Raw genomic sequence first — 18,147 nt, 5'->3', positions numbered from 1 at the left:
CAGCACTCTGGATTGCAAAAGGTTGCTTTTGAATGCCCAGAGAACTTCCTAGCACTGATGTTTGAATGATAACCCCAAGAGCCCACCTGTCGTGCTCTGCTACACCTAACAGAAGGCTTGGTTTAGAAGGTGTTGTTGTTGTTTAGTCGTTTAGTCGTGTCCAACTCTTCATGACCCCCATAGACCAGAGCACGCCAGGCACTCCTGTCTTCCACTGCCTCCTGCAGTTTGGTCAAACTCATGCTGGTAGCTTCGAGAACACTGTCCAACCATCTCGTCCTCTGTCATCCCCTTCTCCTTGTGCCCTCCATCTTTCCCAACATCAGGGTCTTTTCCAGGGAGTCTTCTCTTCTCATGAGGTGGCCAAAGTATTGGAGCCTCAGCTTCATGATCTGTCCTTCCAGTGAGCACTCAGGGCTGATTTCCTTAAGAATGGATAGGTTTGATCTTCTTGCAGTCCATGGGACTCTCAAGAGTCTCCTCCAGCACCATAATTCAAAAGCATCAATTGAGCGGAGTTGGAGCAGCTGCTTCACCATGGAAAGCAGGCGTAGGGAATGTCAGGCCTCTCTGGCTCTCAGCATTCTGCCCCCACATCCACACCTCTCCCCAACCCTGCTTCTCATCCACCTGGATTGCTTTTGCCTGGCTAGAACATGGACTTCAACTGCAATAACACTGCTTGCCTGCCTGTATAGAGGATGGCAGGAGAGGTCTGTGTACACAGAACCCTCTGACTTCTATGGTTCCATGAAGTGTAGCCTAATGTACAAAGGCAAGTCATAGCCATTGTTCCGCCTACTTACCCTTGGGAATGGCGACTGATGCTATTGTCCTTGTAAGAAAAGCCACCAAGATTCAATAAAGGTCTCCGCTTTGAAGCTTCCTCAACCAAGTTTATTCTGTTGCATCTGTTTCTCTAAAAGATCATACTTTTAAACATCAAACATGAAATGCAGGCTGTATTTCCAATAGTTGCAGCTGCTCTGAGAGAATAGGTAACAGAGCAAATTTGAGGGGAGGGTGGAATGATGTGAGAGACAATGCCAGAAATCTCTTGGAAAATTCTGGTCTGAATGGCTTGACATCTGGAAATAGGCACCATGTGTGGTAGAAGGTCCCAAACAAACAGCAATCCCACTAAAACGCTCTGGATTTGGAAGAGTCCCCATTTGCCCCAGTTTAAGAGTCAAGGGCCACCTCAGGGCCACTTTCCGCAGATTCCCAGACCCTGGCCGAGATGGGCCTTAATGGGTCTTTGTCCCCCATGGCCTTCGATGACCCTTCAAGGATTGTTTTCCCCAAGTCCACTTCCCACATTTCTTTCAATACAGAAGTAGAATCACAGATCGAGGACCACAAAAATCCCTACAGTTCATAGAAATTGTTCCCTTCAGATTAAATCAATGAAATTTAGAACTGATCACCTGTGGTTCTTGTGCCTAGAACTTGCAAAACATTTAGTGATTATTTTATTTTTATTTATAAAAGCCGTACACCATATTTTATAGAATTATATAAGGGTCTTCATCCAAATCTCAACTTGGGGGGGGGTTCAGAGGGGAGGGGACAGTGTAATAGGAGGGGAGACAATGAACATGTATTGAGGTGAAACTAAAGGTGTTAGTGAAAATAGCAAAAACAAGTAAGCAATTTTAGTGAAATTTTCAAATTAACCAAAAGACCCTCAAAAGTGATGAAAAGCAATACTGAATCAGTTAACTTGTCAGAGGAGACAGTTAGAAAGTGTCGGCAGCCTATAGACTAAGAGTTTGTCCAATCTGTGTCCCTGTGATGAAGACATGGGAGCCCCCAACCCCAAAGTGAAGTGTTGGGGGACCTTCTGGAGCAGAACTGGAGGCCACACAGGAAGAATAACTGAAAACTGCATCCCTCCCTCATTTAGCTACCAGATGCCTTCCACCAACAAAGGACCACTAATTGGAAAACACAATTAATTAGCAAAACAACTTTTTTTTTTTGCTTGTCTAGAATTGAGTGCTTGTAATGGCAAATACTGTGCAAGGGACAGGAACCAAATTAGTGGATTCATCCATAGCCAAAATGCAGGAACATCCATAGGGGATGTCTTTAAAACGGGACTGCAGGCAGTAAAAAAGTCAAGAGAGATGCATCACTTTCCATTTGTCCTCCCAGGCATCCACTTCTCTGAAGAGAACCGAACAGCAGGCTGGGAGCCTTGCCCAGAAGGGCCTGGTTATAACCTTTGAGTTTCACGAAAGCATGACTCCACCGAAAGGCATACAGAACGCCACCGGCAGGTGAGGAAGTCTGAGTCAGGCACCCTTTTTAACCCTGACACTCCTACGTGTTTCAGGTTGGCAGCATCCCAGGTGCCTGGCAGAAAAGTGATCTTCAGGTTGCGCCAAGACAGCCGGTTTCCAAGCATGTCACCTGAAACAAGATGATTTACGCAAAAGCAACCTGGCAGCCGGTCAGGTCAGGTGCGGATGAAAGCTGATGCAACAGCAATAAATAAGGCTTCGCAGACTTGCGATCAACTCGGGGGCGGGAAGGGTTGGTTTCATAGCACCACTTGCGAGAATATATTTCCCCAGGCAATTGTGACAGCAGGAGCCTTGATCTGATGAGTCATTTGAGGCACCCACAGCAATGGTTCTTCTTAAGTTGCTTGTCCCTATTGGAGAAAATGGCAGCTCAACTGCTGGCTTCATGTTTGCAACAGTCAGGCCAGGCACCACTCCAGAGGCTTGGACCCCCAGTGGTTTTCCCCTACAATAATAATAAATAAACAAAACGGAAGCTTCTTGCAAAAAGGGGGTGTGAATGGCAGCCAAAAACAATTGAGAACTCACTGCTTAAGCATTTGTGAGCAGAGTGCTTCTCCGTCTAACCCTAACCCAAACGTTCAGGGCATTTCATCCTACACTAGAAGGGTTTCATATTAAGTGGGTGCTTCCACTTGTCCAAGGAAAAGTAGCTAAGATCCAAATAGCTGCTCCAGGTGGGCACTCAGTGGAATTTTTGTAATCTCATTTGCTCTTTTGACTTGCAAACTGCTTTTGCAAACCCCCCACAATTTCAGGGGACGCTTGTTATGGGAAACGGAAGCTGATGTTTGAAAAATGATATAAAGCCTTCTTAGGCACATGGGACCAGCTGCAGTTCTTGGGATCCTAGCCATGCTACTTATGTGTCACAGATACAAGGCTTACCGTATTTTTCGCTCTATAACACGCACCCGACCATAACACACACATAGTTTTTAGAGGAGGAAAACAAGAAAAAAAATATTCTAAACGAAACAGTGGATGTATGATTTTTGTGGTTCATGCTGTGGCCACAGACATGTGATCTGACGGTGAGTTTGGGGTAGCCCAATGCAAAAATCCTGAGGATCCATGTGGATCTATGCTTTGTAACGACGTTTTTGCACCACTGCGGCCCCAGGCAACAGTGGGTGCGTGATTTTTTTGGTGCAAGCTGTAGCCATGGACATGCTATGTGATCTGATGGTGAATTTGGGGTGGCCCAGTGCAAAAATCCTGAGGATCCGTGCTTTGTAACCACGTTTTAAGTGGGGAGGGAAGGAAAAGCACTCAAGGGACAAGGAACACGTGTGGGGTGGGTGGAGAAGGATGCTGTTAATAATGCAGAAGAGGGGTATAAGAGGAGAAGGCTCCTCTCCTCTCCCGCTTTGCTCCTTTAAAGCAAGCAGGCTCTCTGTCCCTCTCTCCTCCCCACTCAGCGGCTCTTCTCCCGCTTTGCTGTTTCAAAGCAAGCCACGGAGGAGGGAAGGAAGGGGAACCATGGATCCTCTGCTCATGACTGCAGCAGATCCCCCCGCCATTTGTAGGCATTCGCTCCATAACACACACAGACATTTCCCCTTACTTTCTAGGAGGAAAAAAGTGAGTGTTATGGTACATCAGGTAACTTCAGACAAAAGTCGACAACTGTCTGCCATGGCGGTAACAAGCAAGGCCACTACCCAAATCCAAAATGTGCTTGTGACACTGTTCAGGACAAGCATGCAGGCTACATGGAGGTTTTTTACTATGTTTATAACCCACCTTTGTCCTTTGAGCAAGGAGCTTGAGATGGCGTACATGGTTCACTTCCACCTTCCCAACCAGGTGAGGTTATTTTGCCTGTGCAAAAAACGCATGGATTTGTTGGGCTAGAGCGTGTCCAACTACTTGCTCAAGCTCCTGGACGGATGCGTTGCAAAGCTGGTGGAGGTTTTGAAACCGTTCCAGGAGAAGCAAAGCTTTTGTTTTCCCAACTCCCGGAATCTGCTGAACTGTTTGGAATACAGAAGCCTCTAAGAGCTGGGGACATTTCTTAGCCAAAAAGGGGTTGCTGGCTTGATCTTTAGTTTGCTCCTGCACCTGGAACAGACAACAAGGAGAGTCTGAGCTCCCTCTAGTGGCTTTTAGTGTTAATCATTTCATTCTGTTACATGTTTCCCCCTTCTCCCTAGGAGCAGTGTTGATCCTGCCTTCTAGAAAAGGAGTTAACCCTTTTTCTGTATGCTCTGCTCCTCTGCTGACTGAGAAAATGAGTAAAATTAAAAAGCAAAGATCACCAGCATTGTAAACACACTGCAGAGCCTCAACAGAAACAGGTGGCATAAAATCATAGAATTGGAAGGGACTCCAAGGGTCATCGATTCCAACTCCTTGCAGTGAAGGAATCTTAACTAGATCATACATAACAAATGACCATTGAACTTCTGCTTAAGAACCTGTTCCACAACCTCTCGTGTGAGTCTGTTCCACTGTTGAATAGCTCTTAATGTTGGAAAGGTACTCCTGATGTTTAATCAGAACCTCCTTTATTGTAACTTAAATTCATTGGTTTGGGTCCTAGCCTCTAGAGCTGGAGAAAACAAGCTTGCTCCATCCTCCATGTGAAAGCCCTTTAAGTATTTGTAGATCTTTACCAAGCTAAACATATCCAACTCCCTCAACTGTTCCTCATAAGACTTGGTTTCCAGACCCTTTATTATTTTGGTTGCCTTCCTCTGCACACATTCCAGCTTGTCAATATCCTTCTCCAGTTGTGGTGCCCAGAACTGGACACAGTACTCCAGGTGTGGCCTGACCAAGGCAGAATAGAGTGGTACTATTACTTCCACTATACTTCTCTTGATGCAGCCTTTTTTGCTGCTGCATCACATTGTTGACTCATGTTAAGCTCGTGGTCTACTAAGACCTCAAGATCCTTTTCACATGTACTACTGGCAAGTCATGGTTCCCCTGTCTTATGTTTGTACAGCTGGTTCTTCTTGTCTAAGTGCAGAAACTTACATTTGTCCCTATTGAAATTCATTACCAGCTTCTCTCCAAGGACTTTGTCAAAAGTCTGATTGAAATTAAGATACGCTATGTCCACAGCATTCCCCAAATTCACCAAAAGAAGAAATGAGATTCATCTGCCATGACTTCTTTTCGAGGAACCCATGTTGGTCTTGGTAATCACAGCATCCTTTTCTAAGTTCTCACAGTCCAATTGTTTAATTATCTGTTCCTTCTTCATTTCATTCCCCATTTGCTACCCATGTCCAATGTAATATGCCTGACATGTGCACAATTCCACTCATTTGGCAGTATAAACAGCTCCTGAAGGGACTTACCAGCTGGATAATAAGATGTGCTGCTTCTTCTTGGCTTGCCACTGGAAGTAACGTCATCCCAAGTTCCAGGACAACAAATTTTTGCACTGCTGGAAAATATTGACCGCTTATCTGGGTTTTTTCAACTATAACAATTCCTTGGAGATTGCAAGCCTTAAACAGAAAGAAGAATGAGATGGAACAAAGCTATTAGTGGTATCAAAAGTGACATGGAAATGTGCTTTGATATGTATGTTCAGTTTCCAATCAAGTCTCTGCTTCTGTTCATGTTCATCTTTGCTCAGTAGGGGACCTGGGGGGGGGGACAAGCTTTTATTTATCAGCCTAAAGGTTGAACTTATTTAAAAGACAATGGCTGCCACTTCTGTTCTAGTTCTGCTCCTGCACCTTTAACAGCAGCCTGATACACCCAACACCTTCAATGACCACTGTGTCACACTCAGTATCTTGTTTCTAACAGTGGCTAACCAGTTATCTCGGGTTATGAAGAAATCAAACAGATAAAGCACTTCCTGGTATGGAGATAATATGAAAAGCTTCACCTACTAATAATATGTGAATCATCCAGTTTTAAAAAGGTGAGAATAAAACTAAAACAGAAAATGAAGATAGCAAATCCAGGGGGCAGGAAGAACTGCAAGTTTTCTGAAACAAGACAGATAAAGATAAAACTGCATGAAAGGGTTGTTTTCTAGCTATATTTAGCATCAGATATAGTACCATCAGTGTGCGCTGAGTAGAAGAGAGGTCTCTATCCTTGAACTGTGTTAAAATTGCCCTGACATTCTTGCTGATGGAAGTTCTATAAATGGGGAGTCAGGCGAACACCAGCTATTTCAGGCAGCACTTACGTTTCTAAAGCGAACAAGTCTCCTTTTGAAGCCATTTCCTGCAACCAGGTCTGCTTCAGAAATATAAAGGACACAGGATCTGTTTGAAAGATGGAAGTCTACGACTCCCAGGCCATCTTCTAGAATTAGTTTAACTTTCCCTTGAAATAAGAGACACAAGAAGATTTCAGTAACAGGATAACTATAACAGAGCATCAAATATGAATTCGGGTGAAACCTTGTCTACCTATCCAATATTAATATTTATTTATAAAAAGTTCCATTAATTTCAATAAAACTTACTCCCACTTATATTTAGATCAAAACTGACTTTAAAAATCTGGCTTAAAGTATTATATTCTAACTCCCTATCCAGATCTTGTATTTTATTTACATTTTCACAAATGTTCTGTGTTCTATTGACACATTTACCTTGTATCCCCTGAGCAACCAGAGAGCCTTTCCATTTTTCATGGCCAATCACATGCCCATAAGGGACACTAACGGCTCCTAGTCGGACAGGAGTGCCTTCATGTGCCATCACTGACCTCCTTCGTTTTGTAAACACTGTCATAAAACACAGGAAAAATAAGGCAACAAGGTATTATTCATGAGATGCAGAAGCATTGCATATGTGCACTGGGCTATTGGGTTAATAAACAAATCATCTGTCAGAGGTTTTAATTTTTTTCTGGTATATACTCCATTTGTAAAGCCCTGCATAGCACAATTTTGGACACAAAAATTAGGAATGTGTAAACCAGGGGTAACCAACCCAAGTGCCTACAATGGCATTTATTGGCACCACCAAGCAGAGGTTCCAGACGTTGTTTTCTTTTTAAAAAATAGTATCTAGCCCCCTCCCTCTGCCCCACAGAAAGAAAGTTACAAAGCAAAACGTGCAGGTACCCTTCTAGTTGATTTTTGTGAGAGTAGGAAACCTAGCTGTTCCTACCTGCTTATGAGAGAAGTCAGAGGTGCAATTGGTATGCGTGTTATTTCTCAAGAACTGCTGCTTTTCAGCTCCCTTCAATACACTTTCTTATTTTCTAGCCAGAAATTCATCAGGTCAAGCAGTTTTAAAAATATACAGCTACCGTATTTTTCGGCCCATAGGGCGGACTAGTTTTTTGGGGGGGGAAATAAAGGGGGGGAAATTATTCCCCCCCCCAGCCCAAGCTTCCCCCGACCCCAGAACAGGCAGCTCTCCACAAGCTGTGAGCTCAGTGTGCCCCCAGGCTTCGGGGTGCAGGTAGCTCTCCACAAGCTGTGGGAGAGCTGCGTGAAGTCGCGCAGCTCTCCCATGGCTTGCGGATAGCTTCCTGAAGCCTGGAGAGCGAGAGGGGTTGGTGTGCACCGACCCCTCTCGCTCTCCAGGCTTCAGCGAAAGCCTGCATTCGCCCCATAGGACGCACACACATTTCCCCTTCATTTTTGGAGGGGAAAAAGTGCGTCCTATAGGGCAAAAAATACGGTATATGAAAAGCTTCACCATGATTGCGCTTTCTCCAATTTTGTATGGTGGCTGTGTTGTTAGGCCACATACCTCATGGCAGCTGTCCTGTGACTATTCTCCTCTCCCACCCCCTCTGTACCATGCTGCCATCTTTCAAAATGTGCACCCAGGTTGTCCAGTAAAGGTTGGGAGCAGTGCCGAATTTACATATAAGCTAATCAATGGGGGTCCCAAAAAAATTTAAAGCAAAAAAACCCTAGATGTACATTTCCAAAATATAAGATAAAAAACAAATAAAATAAAACCTAATACAGCAACAGTGTTTTGTGTTGTGTAGGCTCCTATGATGTAAATAACGGGCCCCGCCTGCTAGCTTTTTGTGATGTGCAAATGGCTTTAGATACCTATTAGGTCCATAAATTACCCTATAGCATATATTCAACAGGGACGTTGGTGGTGCTGTGGGTTAAACCACAGAGCCTAGGGCTTGCTGATCAGAAGGTCAGCGGTTCGAATCCCCATGACGGGGTGAGCTCCTGTTGCTCGGTCCCTGCTCCTGCCAACCTAGCAGTTCAAAAGCACATCAAAGTGCAAGTAGATAAATAGGTACCGCTCTGGCGGGAAGGTAAACGGCGTTTCCATGAGCTGCTCTAGTTCGCCAGAAGTGGCTTAGTCATGCTGGCCACATGACCAGGAAGCTGTATGCTGGCTCCCTCGGCCAATAAAGCGAGATGAGCGCCGCAACCCCAGAGTCGGCCACGACTGGACCTAATGGTCAGGGGTCCCTTTACCTTTACCTATATATTCAACACAAAAAAACAGTGACATTACCTTCAGTAGCTTAGGGCCTCATCAAACCTACATCCAGCCCTGGTTGGGAGACCCTTGCTTTAAGGCAGGAGAGAGATCACGCCACACGCAGGGCTGAAAATACAGGCGCCCAGCCACAACAGCCACACGTTAGGAAGAAGGCAGGAAACCGCAGCACCAGGCCATGCAGCCTGGCTTCCTTACGGTTGCAAGGGCCAACCAGATGCCTATGCGAAGCCAGGAAGCAGGGGAGCCTCAACTGCTGCCGCCTCCCTGCGTGTGCTTTTCCGGCTTCTGCCTCCTTTCCTGGTCCAGTTTGCCTTTCCTTCCCCCTCACTGGCACCTAGTGCTCCTTAGAGGTTGCTTTCTGCAAAGGCCACTATCCTGCAATAAAAGAGGGTGGGTGGAGGTTAAAGAACCCCCCTTCCCCTCCCGACAAAACCCACCCAATCCCCGCCAGCTCCGCTTCCAGAGAGAGAGACAGACAGACAGACAGACGCGCCCCAGCTTTGAGCAGCGCGCGCGCGACGGGCACCTGGCCAACTAGCCAATCGCAACTCAAAGCTCCGCCCTTCCCCCCCGGTCAAAACACAAAACGAAAAGATGCGCGCGCGCGCGCGAGCGAGCGAGCGACGAAAGAAGGAGTGGGCGGGGCTTCTCCTTCAACGGCTGCCCGGTTGCTAAGGGGAAGGCGGAAGCAGTAAAGCGAGCGGCGATTGGTGGAAGAGGAAGGCCGTGGCCAATTGCCGCGTGGCTTGTTCCGGCGTGGTTGCGAGAGGGGAAGCGTCTCTGCTGCCCGGGCGGAATCGCTTCTTTCTCCCCGCTCCCAGGCGGCGGTGGCAGCGGCGGCGGCGGCGAAGACTCTCCCTCGCCATCCTTTTCTGCGTACGCTGCTCAACCCTCTTCCGCATACATGGCGCTTCGCTTCAGGAGCGGCCGGAGGGGCCAGTTTGTGAGTATCAGGGTCGGGGTCTGGTGGTGGTTCGGGGAAGGGGAGTCCCCACCACGCCCCTCCCCCCCTGTGTCTTGTCAGGGGCGCCGGTTGCCATGGCGACCGAGAAGCTCTTCCACTGCCACTCTCGGCGTCCCGCTGGAAAACTTGTCCGAAGGGGGAGAGATGAGGAAAGCCTTGCACACTTAGGAATGTCCCTGTTCTGTGTCTTCAGGACATGCCAATAATCTAAGAATAAGTCTAGAAACAAGACATTTTGCTCTAGAAAGGGAAGTTCTCATGCGAATAGTCTGATTTTTTAAGGCATGAAGTTTCTGTACGTAGAGTCATGCATATTGAAGCCACCTCGTCCGCCTTTGCCTACTATGACTTGTGGTGCTTCAGGGACTCGGGCAAAGTTATTTCCCAGTCTTTGCTGCTTCAGGTTCTGCTTTAACTGGAGAGGCCCCGGGGGACTTCCTGTATGCAAAGCGATACTGCAAGTTGGATGGCTCCTTTCCCACACTGGGTGGACATCCGTATCAAGCTGTTACTGTTGTTGCAGCATTTCCAGGACAGTCATCCTGTTCAATCTTCTTCATCCAAGATCAAAATACAACTGAACATTTTTGGTGTTAACTTTACCATGCCTGAAGAGCCATGCATATAAATATGCTTCCTATGAACAGTGACCTGAAAAAAAAATCAATGTTTTTATTTTTAAAATGTTGTTACAAAATCATAATATTTATTCATTCCTAGGGTTTAGGCCAGGGGGATTCCCCCAGATCTATAACAATAAGCAACCCAACATAAGAAACTAGCATCACAGGTTTCAAAGTACACACCACTGATAACTGCTTTGTGGCATTAATTGCAACTTTTTGAATATTTGACCAGTATTGCATCAGTTGCCAGGAATTGTGGGTTTATTTCTGTTGCATGTTAGCTGTGGGAAGCAGAGTGGGCAATACCAGTATGTTCAAAGTATACTATTGGGAGGGCCATGGGAATTGTCCTGTTGTGTCACCACTGTAGTCCATGTTCTGATATCTTCCAGTCTGCCTTAATACAATGTGCTCTACATGGGGTTGCCCTTGAAAACAACTCAGAAACTTAAACTGTTCCAAAATGGAGTGGCCAAATTACTGTTAGTCCTGTTTAGAACTCGTATAACTCCTGTTTTAAAACAGCTACACTGGTTGCTAGCTTGTTTCCAGCCCAGTTTAAGGTTTTCATGCTAGTGTTTAAAAGCCCCAAACAATATAGGACCCAAATATCTAAAAGACCACTAAGGTGCAGACGCTCTCAGGTGTTAAGAGGGGCTCATTTTGGTAGTTCCATCACACTCAGAGGTTCAGGGTTGTGTGTAACCGAGGAGAGCACATTATCAGTGGCAGCCCATAAACTGTCAAATTTCCTCCCCACAGAGGTATGTCTGGCACCTTCATGGCACAACTTTCATGGTATACTAAAGACACAACACTTTACCCAGATGTTTGACTTTTGAGATATAGCATTCTAAGACACAACCTAGTAGTGACTGCAATTTGTTTTAAGTTGCTTTTAATACTGTATTTTATATTGCTTCTGGTGAAGGGTGGGTAATAAATATAATACAGTAGCAATAACTAGGGTTTATCTTAACATGCAAGTGAGCCCTATTCTTGTGCGTTACTCAGAAGTATTTGATGGATGTGTAAGGCTGTACAATATTGCAGTTTTATGGGAGCAGGGACAGGGAACAGAATATCCTTTTGTAAATGGCCTTTAAAAATAGAAATGGCTATAGCTCACTACCCTGCTAGTTAGAAGTGGCTGCCTCCTTTCAATAAATGAAAGCTTTGGTTGCTACCCTGAAAAAACCCCAGTTAAAGCCAGTAGCTGTACTCAGCAGCATGGCTTTCAAGTGGTTAAATATTTCATATGAAACATGTCAAGTCTCTGTCTCTAAGGATCTAAGGAACTCTCGAGCCAGTTTTGCTAACCCCAGAAGATTTCAGGCTTGTTTTCTTTTCACAGCAGTTTCCCAAGAGGAGTTTCAAACCAGTTTGTAATATAGCATAGTAGTATTCTCTTTTAAAACAAAGTAAAATTATATATATAACTAGGTGCACGGAGCCCTCTTTGGATTCTATGCACATACTTAAAAGTATGAAATTAATGACACCTAATAGTGCAATTCTTTGCATATTTACTTAGCAGTTAAGTACCACTGTTTTCAAAGGAACTTTCTTCCAAGTAAATACAGGCAGGACTGCAACATTTGTTCCAAATACATGTGTTTTGTACTTTCATTGTTCAGTTGCCATGCTGCAATATTGAGTATTCCTGTTCTTTAGTGCTATGGCCCTGGATCCAATACATACCGGTACATTAATTTGCATGTAATTGCTCTCCCCTTTTGTGTTGTTTCGAGTCATTGTGCATACTTAGTTTTGTGTTTCTCCATTGTGTTTGGTCAGTCATTGCCAACTAACTTTATTTTAAATTGTCTAGAAACATATAGCTCATGGCCTGATCCCTGCAGCTACCATAGCACCTAAAGCTGCCGTCCCCCGCACCCCTCCCCCTCGTAGTCCAAACCCTTCTCCAGAAAGGCCCAGGTAGGTCTTAATGTTTTTCATCTCTTGATTACCAGTCATTGCATAGAATATATATAGATATTATAGATATATATTTAAAATGCATGCCTCTCTCTTGCTTGCAGCTGTAACATAAACCTAATACATTCCAATAATATGTAGGGTTGCAGCTTTGAAGTCATTAACCATTTGAACATGTTAATTATAAATTAATTTTAAATTGGTAATGAGCATGGCTAAAAAAAATCTGCTGAGTGACAAAAAAGCAACGATCAGAACAGTCCAATTAGCAGCACAAATATATGACTTTTTTTAACTCTCCTTCCTTCCTTTGCAAGAACTAGTTGACGTATACATTACACTGGTGTGTTTGTATTGATCACAGTGGAAATGGTTGAAGATCATTCCCTAATACTATAATAAAGACTGCAGCTTTGTTTTCTATTACATTAGAAGGGGTCAAACAACACCCCTCACTCATTCAAAGAATGTGTGAGGGGACTGTGCAGATTACAGTTGGATTAAGTGATTAAAAATAATTGACTAAAAGTGCTGCTGATCAATCAGGCCATCAATGGAGATATATATTCTCTCACACACATGAGAAATACATGTGTGCATTTGCTAAAAACATAGAAAGTTTGCTTCTTGCTTCAGAAATATTGTTTTACATGCGAATTTAATTGATAAATTGTGGGACTAAGTTAATATTTCTTAATCACATTGCAGCCCTATATAAAATTACATTTAACATCAGTGTTTGCAAGAGATCACTTACAAAGATTATTATTGTTTATCTGACAAATAAGAGTTATAAAATGCTTTTGTTTTTTAAATTATTTTAGCCCAGAAAAATGGACTAATGTAAAATACAATCCTTTAAAAACATTATTAACCTTTTGTTTTGACTTTTAAAAGAATCACTGTTTCTTCATTTTGCTTTCTGATTATTTTTTAATCTCACCTTTATTCCTCCCTTTTTTACCTTTTCAAAATCACGCTCACAACACAGCAGCATCTTCTGGCAAATTTATACAATCAGGGCTGAAAGTAAGTCCTGTTGAGTTCAGTAAGACTTATTTCTGAGTAGGCATGTAGGAGAATCAAGTGGTGGAGCTTTCTTGGACTGTAATCCTTCAGACACAGGTTTCATGCTTGAATGTTCTTCAACATAAAAAAGCAATCCTTTCCTTCACAAAGAAAATTGTGAGCCAGTATTCAGATACACAGCATCCTGCCTGCAGGGTGAAGAGGTACAGTCCAGAAAAGGCTTAGGAGGTTCGTTTTGTTCACATTTTGTTCTTCAAGGTAAGGAAAGAAAGAAAGAAAGAAAGAAAGGTGAGGAGATGGCCTGATCCTGTGATTTAGTGCCCCGCAGATGCACGAGCATAGCTTGTTGAAAAGACTATCCAGTATGTGCAAGGCTCCTTTCTTCCCATAGTTGATAAGAGGGAGGCACATGATATTACCTTGAAGACTTAATTCGGTCGATATCTGATTGCAAAATAGGGCTTTACATTTTAAGTTCCTAATGATTCAAGGTATGTTACCAAAAATGGAAAGGAAAGGTGGCAGTTTGCCCACACCACCATCTTTGTTTTGCAGCTTCTGTTGCTTATACGCAATAACATTTAGGTTATTCCTGTCAGAAATGAGATAAAATGTTCTAAGCCATTGTAAATGCTTCAATATGTATTTATTTTTGTTTTCCAGATCCGCTCTGGCCGCAGCTATTCTTGTGACAACCCTAACTGGACGGACCATTGCCATTCCTCAGCCACGTCAACGATCTCTTTCTGAGAGTGATGCCAGTTACTTGCAAGATCAAGAAAATTACATTGAGCCATATGCCACGGTCACTGAGCTGCGAATGCGGTAGGATATAATGCATGTATTGATGAGAACTGTTGGAAAAGTTGTAATAGAACTTTTATTTCCTCTGGTTAAAGAGTCCAAGATTTTATAGTCCACTGCAGACATAATAAGAAACATGAATGTGCCTGTGAGTGTTGGATTTTCACCCTCTCCTCTATCTCTCTTGCTTTCCGAGGAAGAAAATAGAAAGCATCTGTTTTCCATTTGTGATTTGTTTAAGCTATGGTTTGAGAACAAGCTAGGATCTGAAACCATAGTTTAAACAAATGAGTTTGTTTACAGTTGGGACATTTTATGGAATTGTGGGTAATTTAAAATCCAAATCAGATGCTTTTGATCTTTAGGACATGAGAAGAAGGGAATGGAAATCACACATACCCAAGACTCATGAAATCATAGAATTGTAGAGTAGGAAGGGACCCCAAGGGTTTGGAGACTTGAGAGGGTATGTGACTCATATCCCTTAATGCATTTTCTGCCTGCAGTCACAACTGGAAGAGCAATGGTGATGACAGGAGCATTGGGCAGTCTTTGGAAGTATCAGGCAGTTGTTGTGAGGATGAGGACATGGATACATACCCTTCAGACACAGAAAAGGAACCAGATCCAAACTATCAGGTTATTGATAAAAAAATAAACATTAGCAGCGAGGCTGGCTATGCTATTCCACACAAAATTAAGCAGGTAAGCATTGGAGTGTCTGCTTCTGCCAGCTCTCTGAATACAGTTGTAAAAATAATAAATTCTTTTAATCACATTTGCAAATGTTATGTTGTTATCAGTTCCTTTATTGTTACATGTATAATTGACAGTGATGCCATTTTCCTTCGCACTGTATGTGTTTCCTGATCCCAGCTGTTTATCTTTCACTTAAAGCTAGACAGTTTTCAATTGTTGGTACCAACTTGTTGGTAATTAAAAATGGAATTGTGGCTGACGCAGCCCTTTGTATGGATGCCTGGAGCTATTCCTTCATCAAACAGTTCCCAAATGTTCTTGGGAGGATAAGTGTAATTGAGTTTTTAGCAGCTGAATTTATGAGCAGACTGTGCATCATACTTGGTATTCAATCTCCAGGAAGCTGTTCACTTTTGCAGCCAGACCGGCTGAAATATCTGCTCAGCACTCATTGTTTTACTTGGTTGTAAAAGCTATTTTTGAAACTAGTCTGGCAAGACCATTTCTACAAAATAATGAAAGCTGTGATGCCACAGTAAGGAGACAGGCGCTATGGTTCATAAAACAATATCAATAAAAGTCTCTGCCTCAGATTCCCATTGATTCCCCCCTCTTGTGGTGTCAATTTGTATTGCTTGCATCTGAGGGAGCAAACCGCTTAACAGTCTATCATTCCAGCAGGTTAGAGTGTTGTACCAAATGAAATTAAAAATTTAATGGATGGAAAAGCATTGGAGTGGAAAGAAAAAAGGGTGGGGAGGGGGAACTTTCAAGAAAACAGTGTTTGTGTAAGGAGGCAGAAAATGTCCTTAGGTGAGGCAGAGAAAAGCAGAAAGGCCAACAGTTTTGAAATCTTTCACTGCACATTAGTCCCACAGCAATAAATAAGAAGACTTTGAGATAAAGTTCAGGAGTGCACACTAAAGGATGAGTGACATGTTCAGAAAAAGATTGTGACTCAACCCTTCTGACTCTCTCCCACTTCAAAGTGCAGGTGGCAACTAGATGCTTCCCTGAATGCAGAAAGCTAACAGGGCAGAGCAGAAGGTTCTAGGATGGCCTTATCTCTGACAGGGTGGCTCCCTATGCACACTGAGATTTTGATATGAAGTAGTGTCCCCCGCCCTGCATTCTGAAGTGATATAATTCGGCTCAGCAAGGCTGGGTCTCATACTGTTTCCTGCTACAATTTCTGATGCTTTATTTATATGAAATGGATAAGTGCTTCCTTTGGCCTGGGTCAGTGGATTAATCAGATTAACTAAAAAGGGTCACCTAGTTAAAATGAGCAACATACTGACACATATTTTTATGACAAGTACTTGTTAAGAACTGCAGGTGGCATCTTAGGAGAGGCTTTCCTCCTTTTTCATGGGGAAGGCAGTGGGACTTGTCAAATGAGGCCCGCTGTGGAACATGATTTCAACAGCAGCTGCCCTGCATCTCCCTGGATTGCATTTCAGGTGACAAACAGGTTCTCCTTCATTAGTGAGGTTTTGATAGTCGGGGGTTCTGCACCAAGGGCAGAAGACAGATTAGTGGAGATTAGCCAGAGTGGAGATTAGGTTTCATTGATACTAGGTACAGCTTCCCATTTATCAGAAAACATGCTGTGAGAAAGATTGTTTTTAGGCAGATAGATTTAGACAAAGTACCATTTCTTCAAAATGATTAGCGTATCTGCAAGTTTACATAGATTACATCAGTTAGTAAAAATAAACAACTCTGATTGCTTTAACCACATGACATACTTAATATGGTCTTGGTGTCTGTTTTGTCCTAACATGAGCAAGAGACAGAAGCCATGCTAGGCAATGCAGCCCGTGTGCAACTTTGCCAGTGGCATTACTTATTAAAAAGAGCCCTTCCATGACTTTTATATGCTCTGACTGTGCCAAAAGCAAAAATAACCCCATAACACTAGCTGAAAAAATACAAATAACTTCTTTGCAGACCTAAACTGCAAGCCCTCCCTCCCAGCTGCTTGAAGCCTCAAACTTCGGAAAGCAGTGGTAACCTTCAAAATTTATTGTGTACAGTTGTAAAATGCATACACAACTTTTTGCATACTTGCAAGTAACATGAATCTCCCCTTTTACTGAGGCATTTGCCTCTTCGATCTTCTTATAGGCAATTTTCTTGTAGAGAAAGGATATTCAGCTGTAGACTTTGCAACATCAAAGCCTTATTACCTCTCAGCCGCTCCCAGAGGACTGGATAAAATCTGGCTGCAGGCTGCTTCTAGTCAATGGGTCAGGGGTCCCCACTTCACTAGGGGAAGCATCCTGGTCCTTCCAGATGGTGGCAGTTTCAGGCAATGCTAGACTGTCCCCATGTGAGTGAAAAAGAAAAGTAGCTGGTGAGGGTTGATAGTAATTTCAGTGAGTAGAATATGTTCATGTAGCAAACATGCAGGTTGTGCATAAGATGGACTGTGGATTTATAAATTGTATTGCAATATTTTTACTTAGGAAAATCCCCCAGTATCTTCTAGTGTTGATGGTGAAGATGATTCTTTTCTCTGTGAACCTACTTGCCTCATTCGTCCAAATGTTCAGGTGGAAGGTAATGTCACTTTTCAGCTTTGAGATGAAATGATGGGAAACGTCACTTCAAAAAATCATTATCATGGTAGTTCATGTTCCAAAAGCATTACTGAACAAGTGCGACTTGCATCAAAATGCTGTAGCATTTCCCCACATGTATGAGGAGTGGGCCTGTTCAGGGTACCATCCAACTCAGAAGAGGAGCCTTGTACTGTTCCGGACTGGTTGGATGGAGTGAAGAGAGTTTCAGGAGCCAGAAAGGGATAAAGGACACCACCTTAAATATTCTCCCTCTGCCTTGCTGCCAGGTTTCTCTTACTGTGCTTTATAACTCTAATGGGCTACTAACCCCAAACCTGCACATTTTGTAGCTCTGTAATGGCAACACACCCACCGCAGGACAAAAACAGGGAAATCCAGTGCTGTTTCCTTTCCGCTTCTTCTGAAACATCCCTGCATATGAAGGGACTTTTTAAATCCCAGGGGTCATCTCCTGAACTCTAAGACCATCTCACCTCCAGGATCCTTACTGTAAGCCATAAGGTCAATTCCTTCTCTTCCTCTGCACTCCATTTTCCTCCCCCTGCAATAGATTCTCTCTCATTCCATATTTTGGCTGTTTTCAACTCTTACTTTGATGCCTCAGTATCCAAGGGGCATAACCATATTACACCATGAATTGCCTCTTCTCCAGCCCTCCTAAAAATAGAAGTGGAGCCCTTGGTTGGTTTCTAACTTGACAAGTAGAATGATTGATGAGGCATACAAAAGGTCTCGCATCTCTCAGCCAAACGGTAATATGATGAAAAAGGATGG

At 43.5% G+C, this 18,147-nt stretch overlaps 2 protein-coding genes across 3 annotated transcripts in view; one reads left to right on the top strand and one right to left on the bottom strand.

The window, feature by feature from the left end:
- Nucleotides 1-1,833: 1,833 nt before the first annotated feature.
- Nucleotides 1,834-7,300, bottom strand: FAAP24 (FA core complex associated protein 24). Of its 2 annotated transcripts, XR_008331869.1 has the most exons (5): nt 6,883-7,299; nt 6,472-6,611; nt 5,621-5,773; nt 4,056-4,373; nt 1,834-2,659 (listed from the first exon to the last, which is right to left on the bottom strand). XR_008331869.1 is itself a non-coding variant. In XM_053400351.1 (4 exons), exons 1-4 carry the CDS (start codon nt 7,022-7,024, stop codon nt 4,125-4,127), a joined length of 684 nt encoding a protein of 227 aa, XP_053256326.1. In that variant the 5' UTR covers nt 7,025-7,300; the 3' UTR covers nt 3,913-4,124. The 2 variants fall into 2 exon arrangements, 1 of the variants encoding a protein (XP_053256326.1); XM_053400351.1 differs by lacking the exon at nt 1,834-2,659 and having other exon boundaries at nt 3,913-4,373; nt 6,883-7,300.
- A 2,173-nt stretch (nt 7,301-9,473) lies between these two features.
- CEP89 (centrosomal protein 89) overlaps nt 9,474-18,147 on the top strand; it is a 52,910-nt gene continuing 44,236 nt past the window's right edge. Inside the window, exons 1-5 of the mRNA XM_053400360.1 lie at nt 9,474-9,668; nt 12,147-12,253; nt 13,946-14,107; nt 14,593-14,791; nt 17,257-17,350. Of these exons, the coding sequence (XP_053256335.1) occupies nt 9,630-9,668; nt 12,147-12,253; nt 13,946-14,107; nt 14,593-14,791; nt 17,257-17,350 (601 nt within the window). The 5' untranslated portion in view covers nt 9,474-9,629. The remainder of the gene's footprint in view (nt 9,669-12,146; nt 12,254-13,945; nt 14,108-14,592; nt 14,792-17,256; nt 17,351-18,147) is intronic.

The sequence above is a fragment of the Podarcis raffonei genome, chromosome 8, assembly GCF_027172205.1.
Source record: "Podarcis raffonei isolate rPodRaf1 chromosome 8, rPodRaf1.pri, whole genome shotgun sequence".
NCBI lineage: Eukaryota > Metazoa > Chordata > Lepidosauria > Squamata > Lacertidae > Podarcis > Podarcis raffonei.
This window is presented reverse-complemented; position numbering and strand designations above follow the sequence as displayed.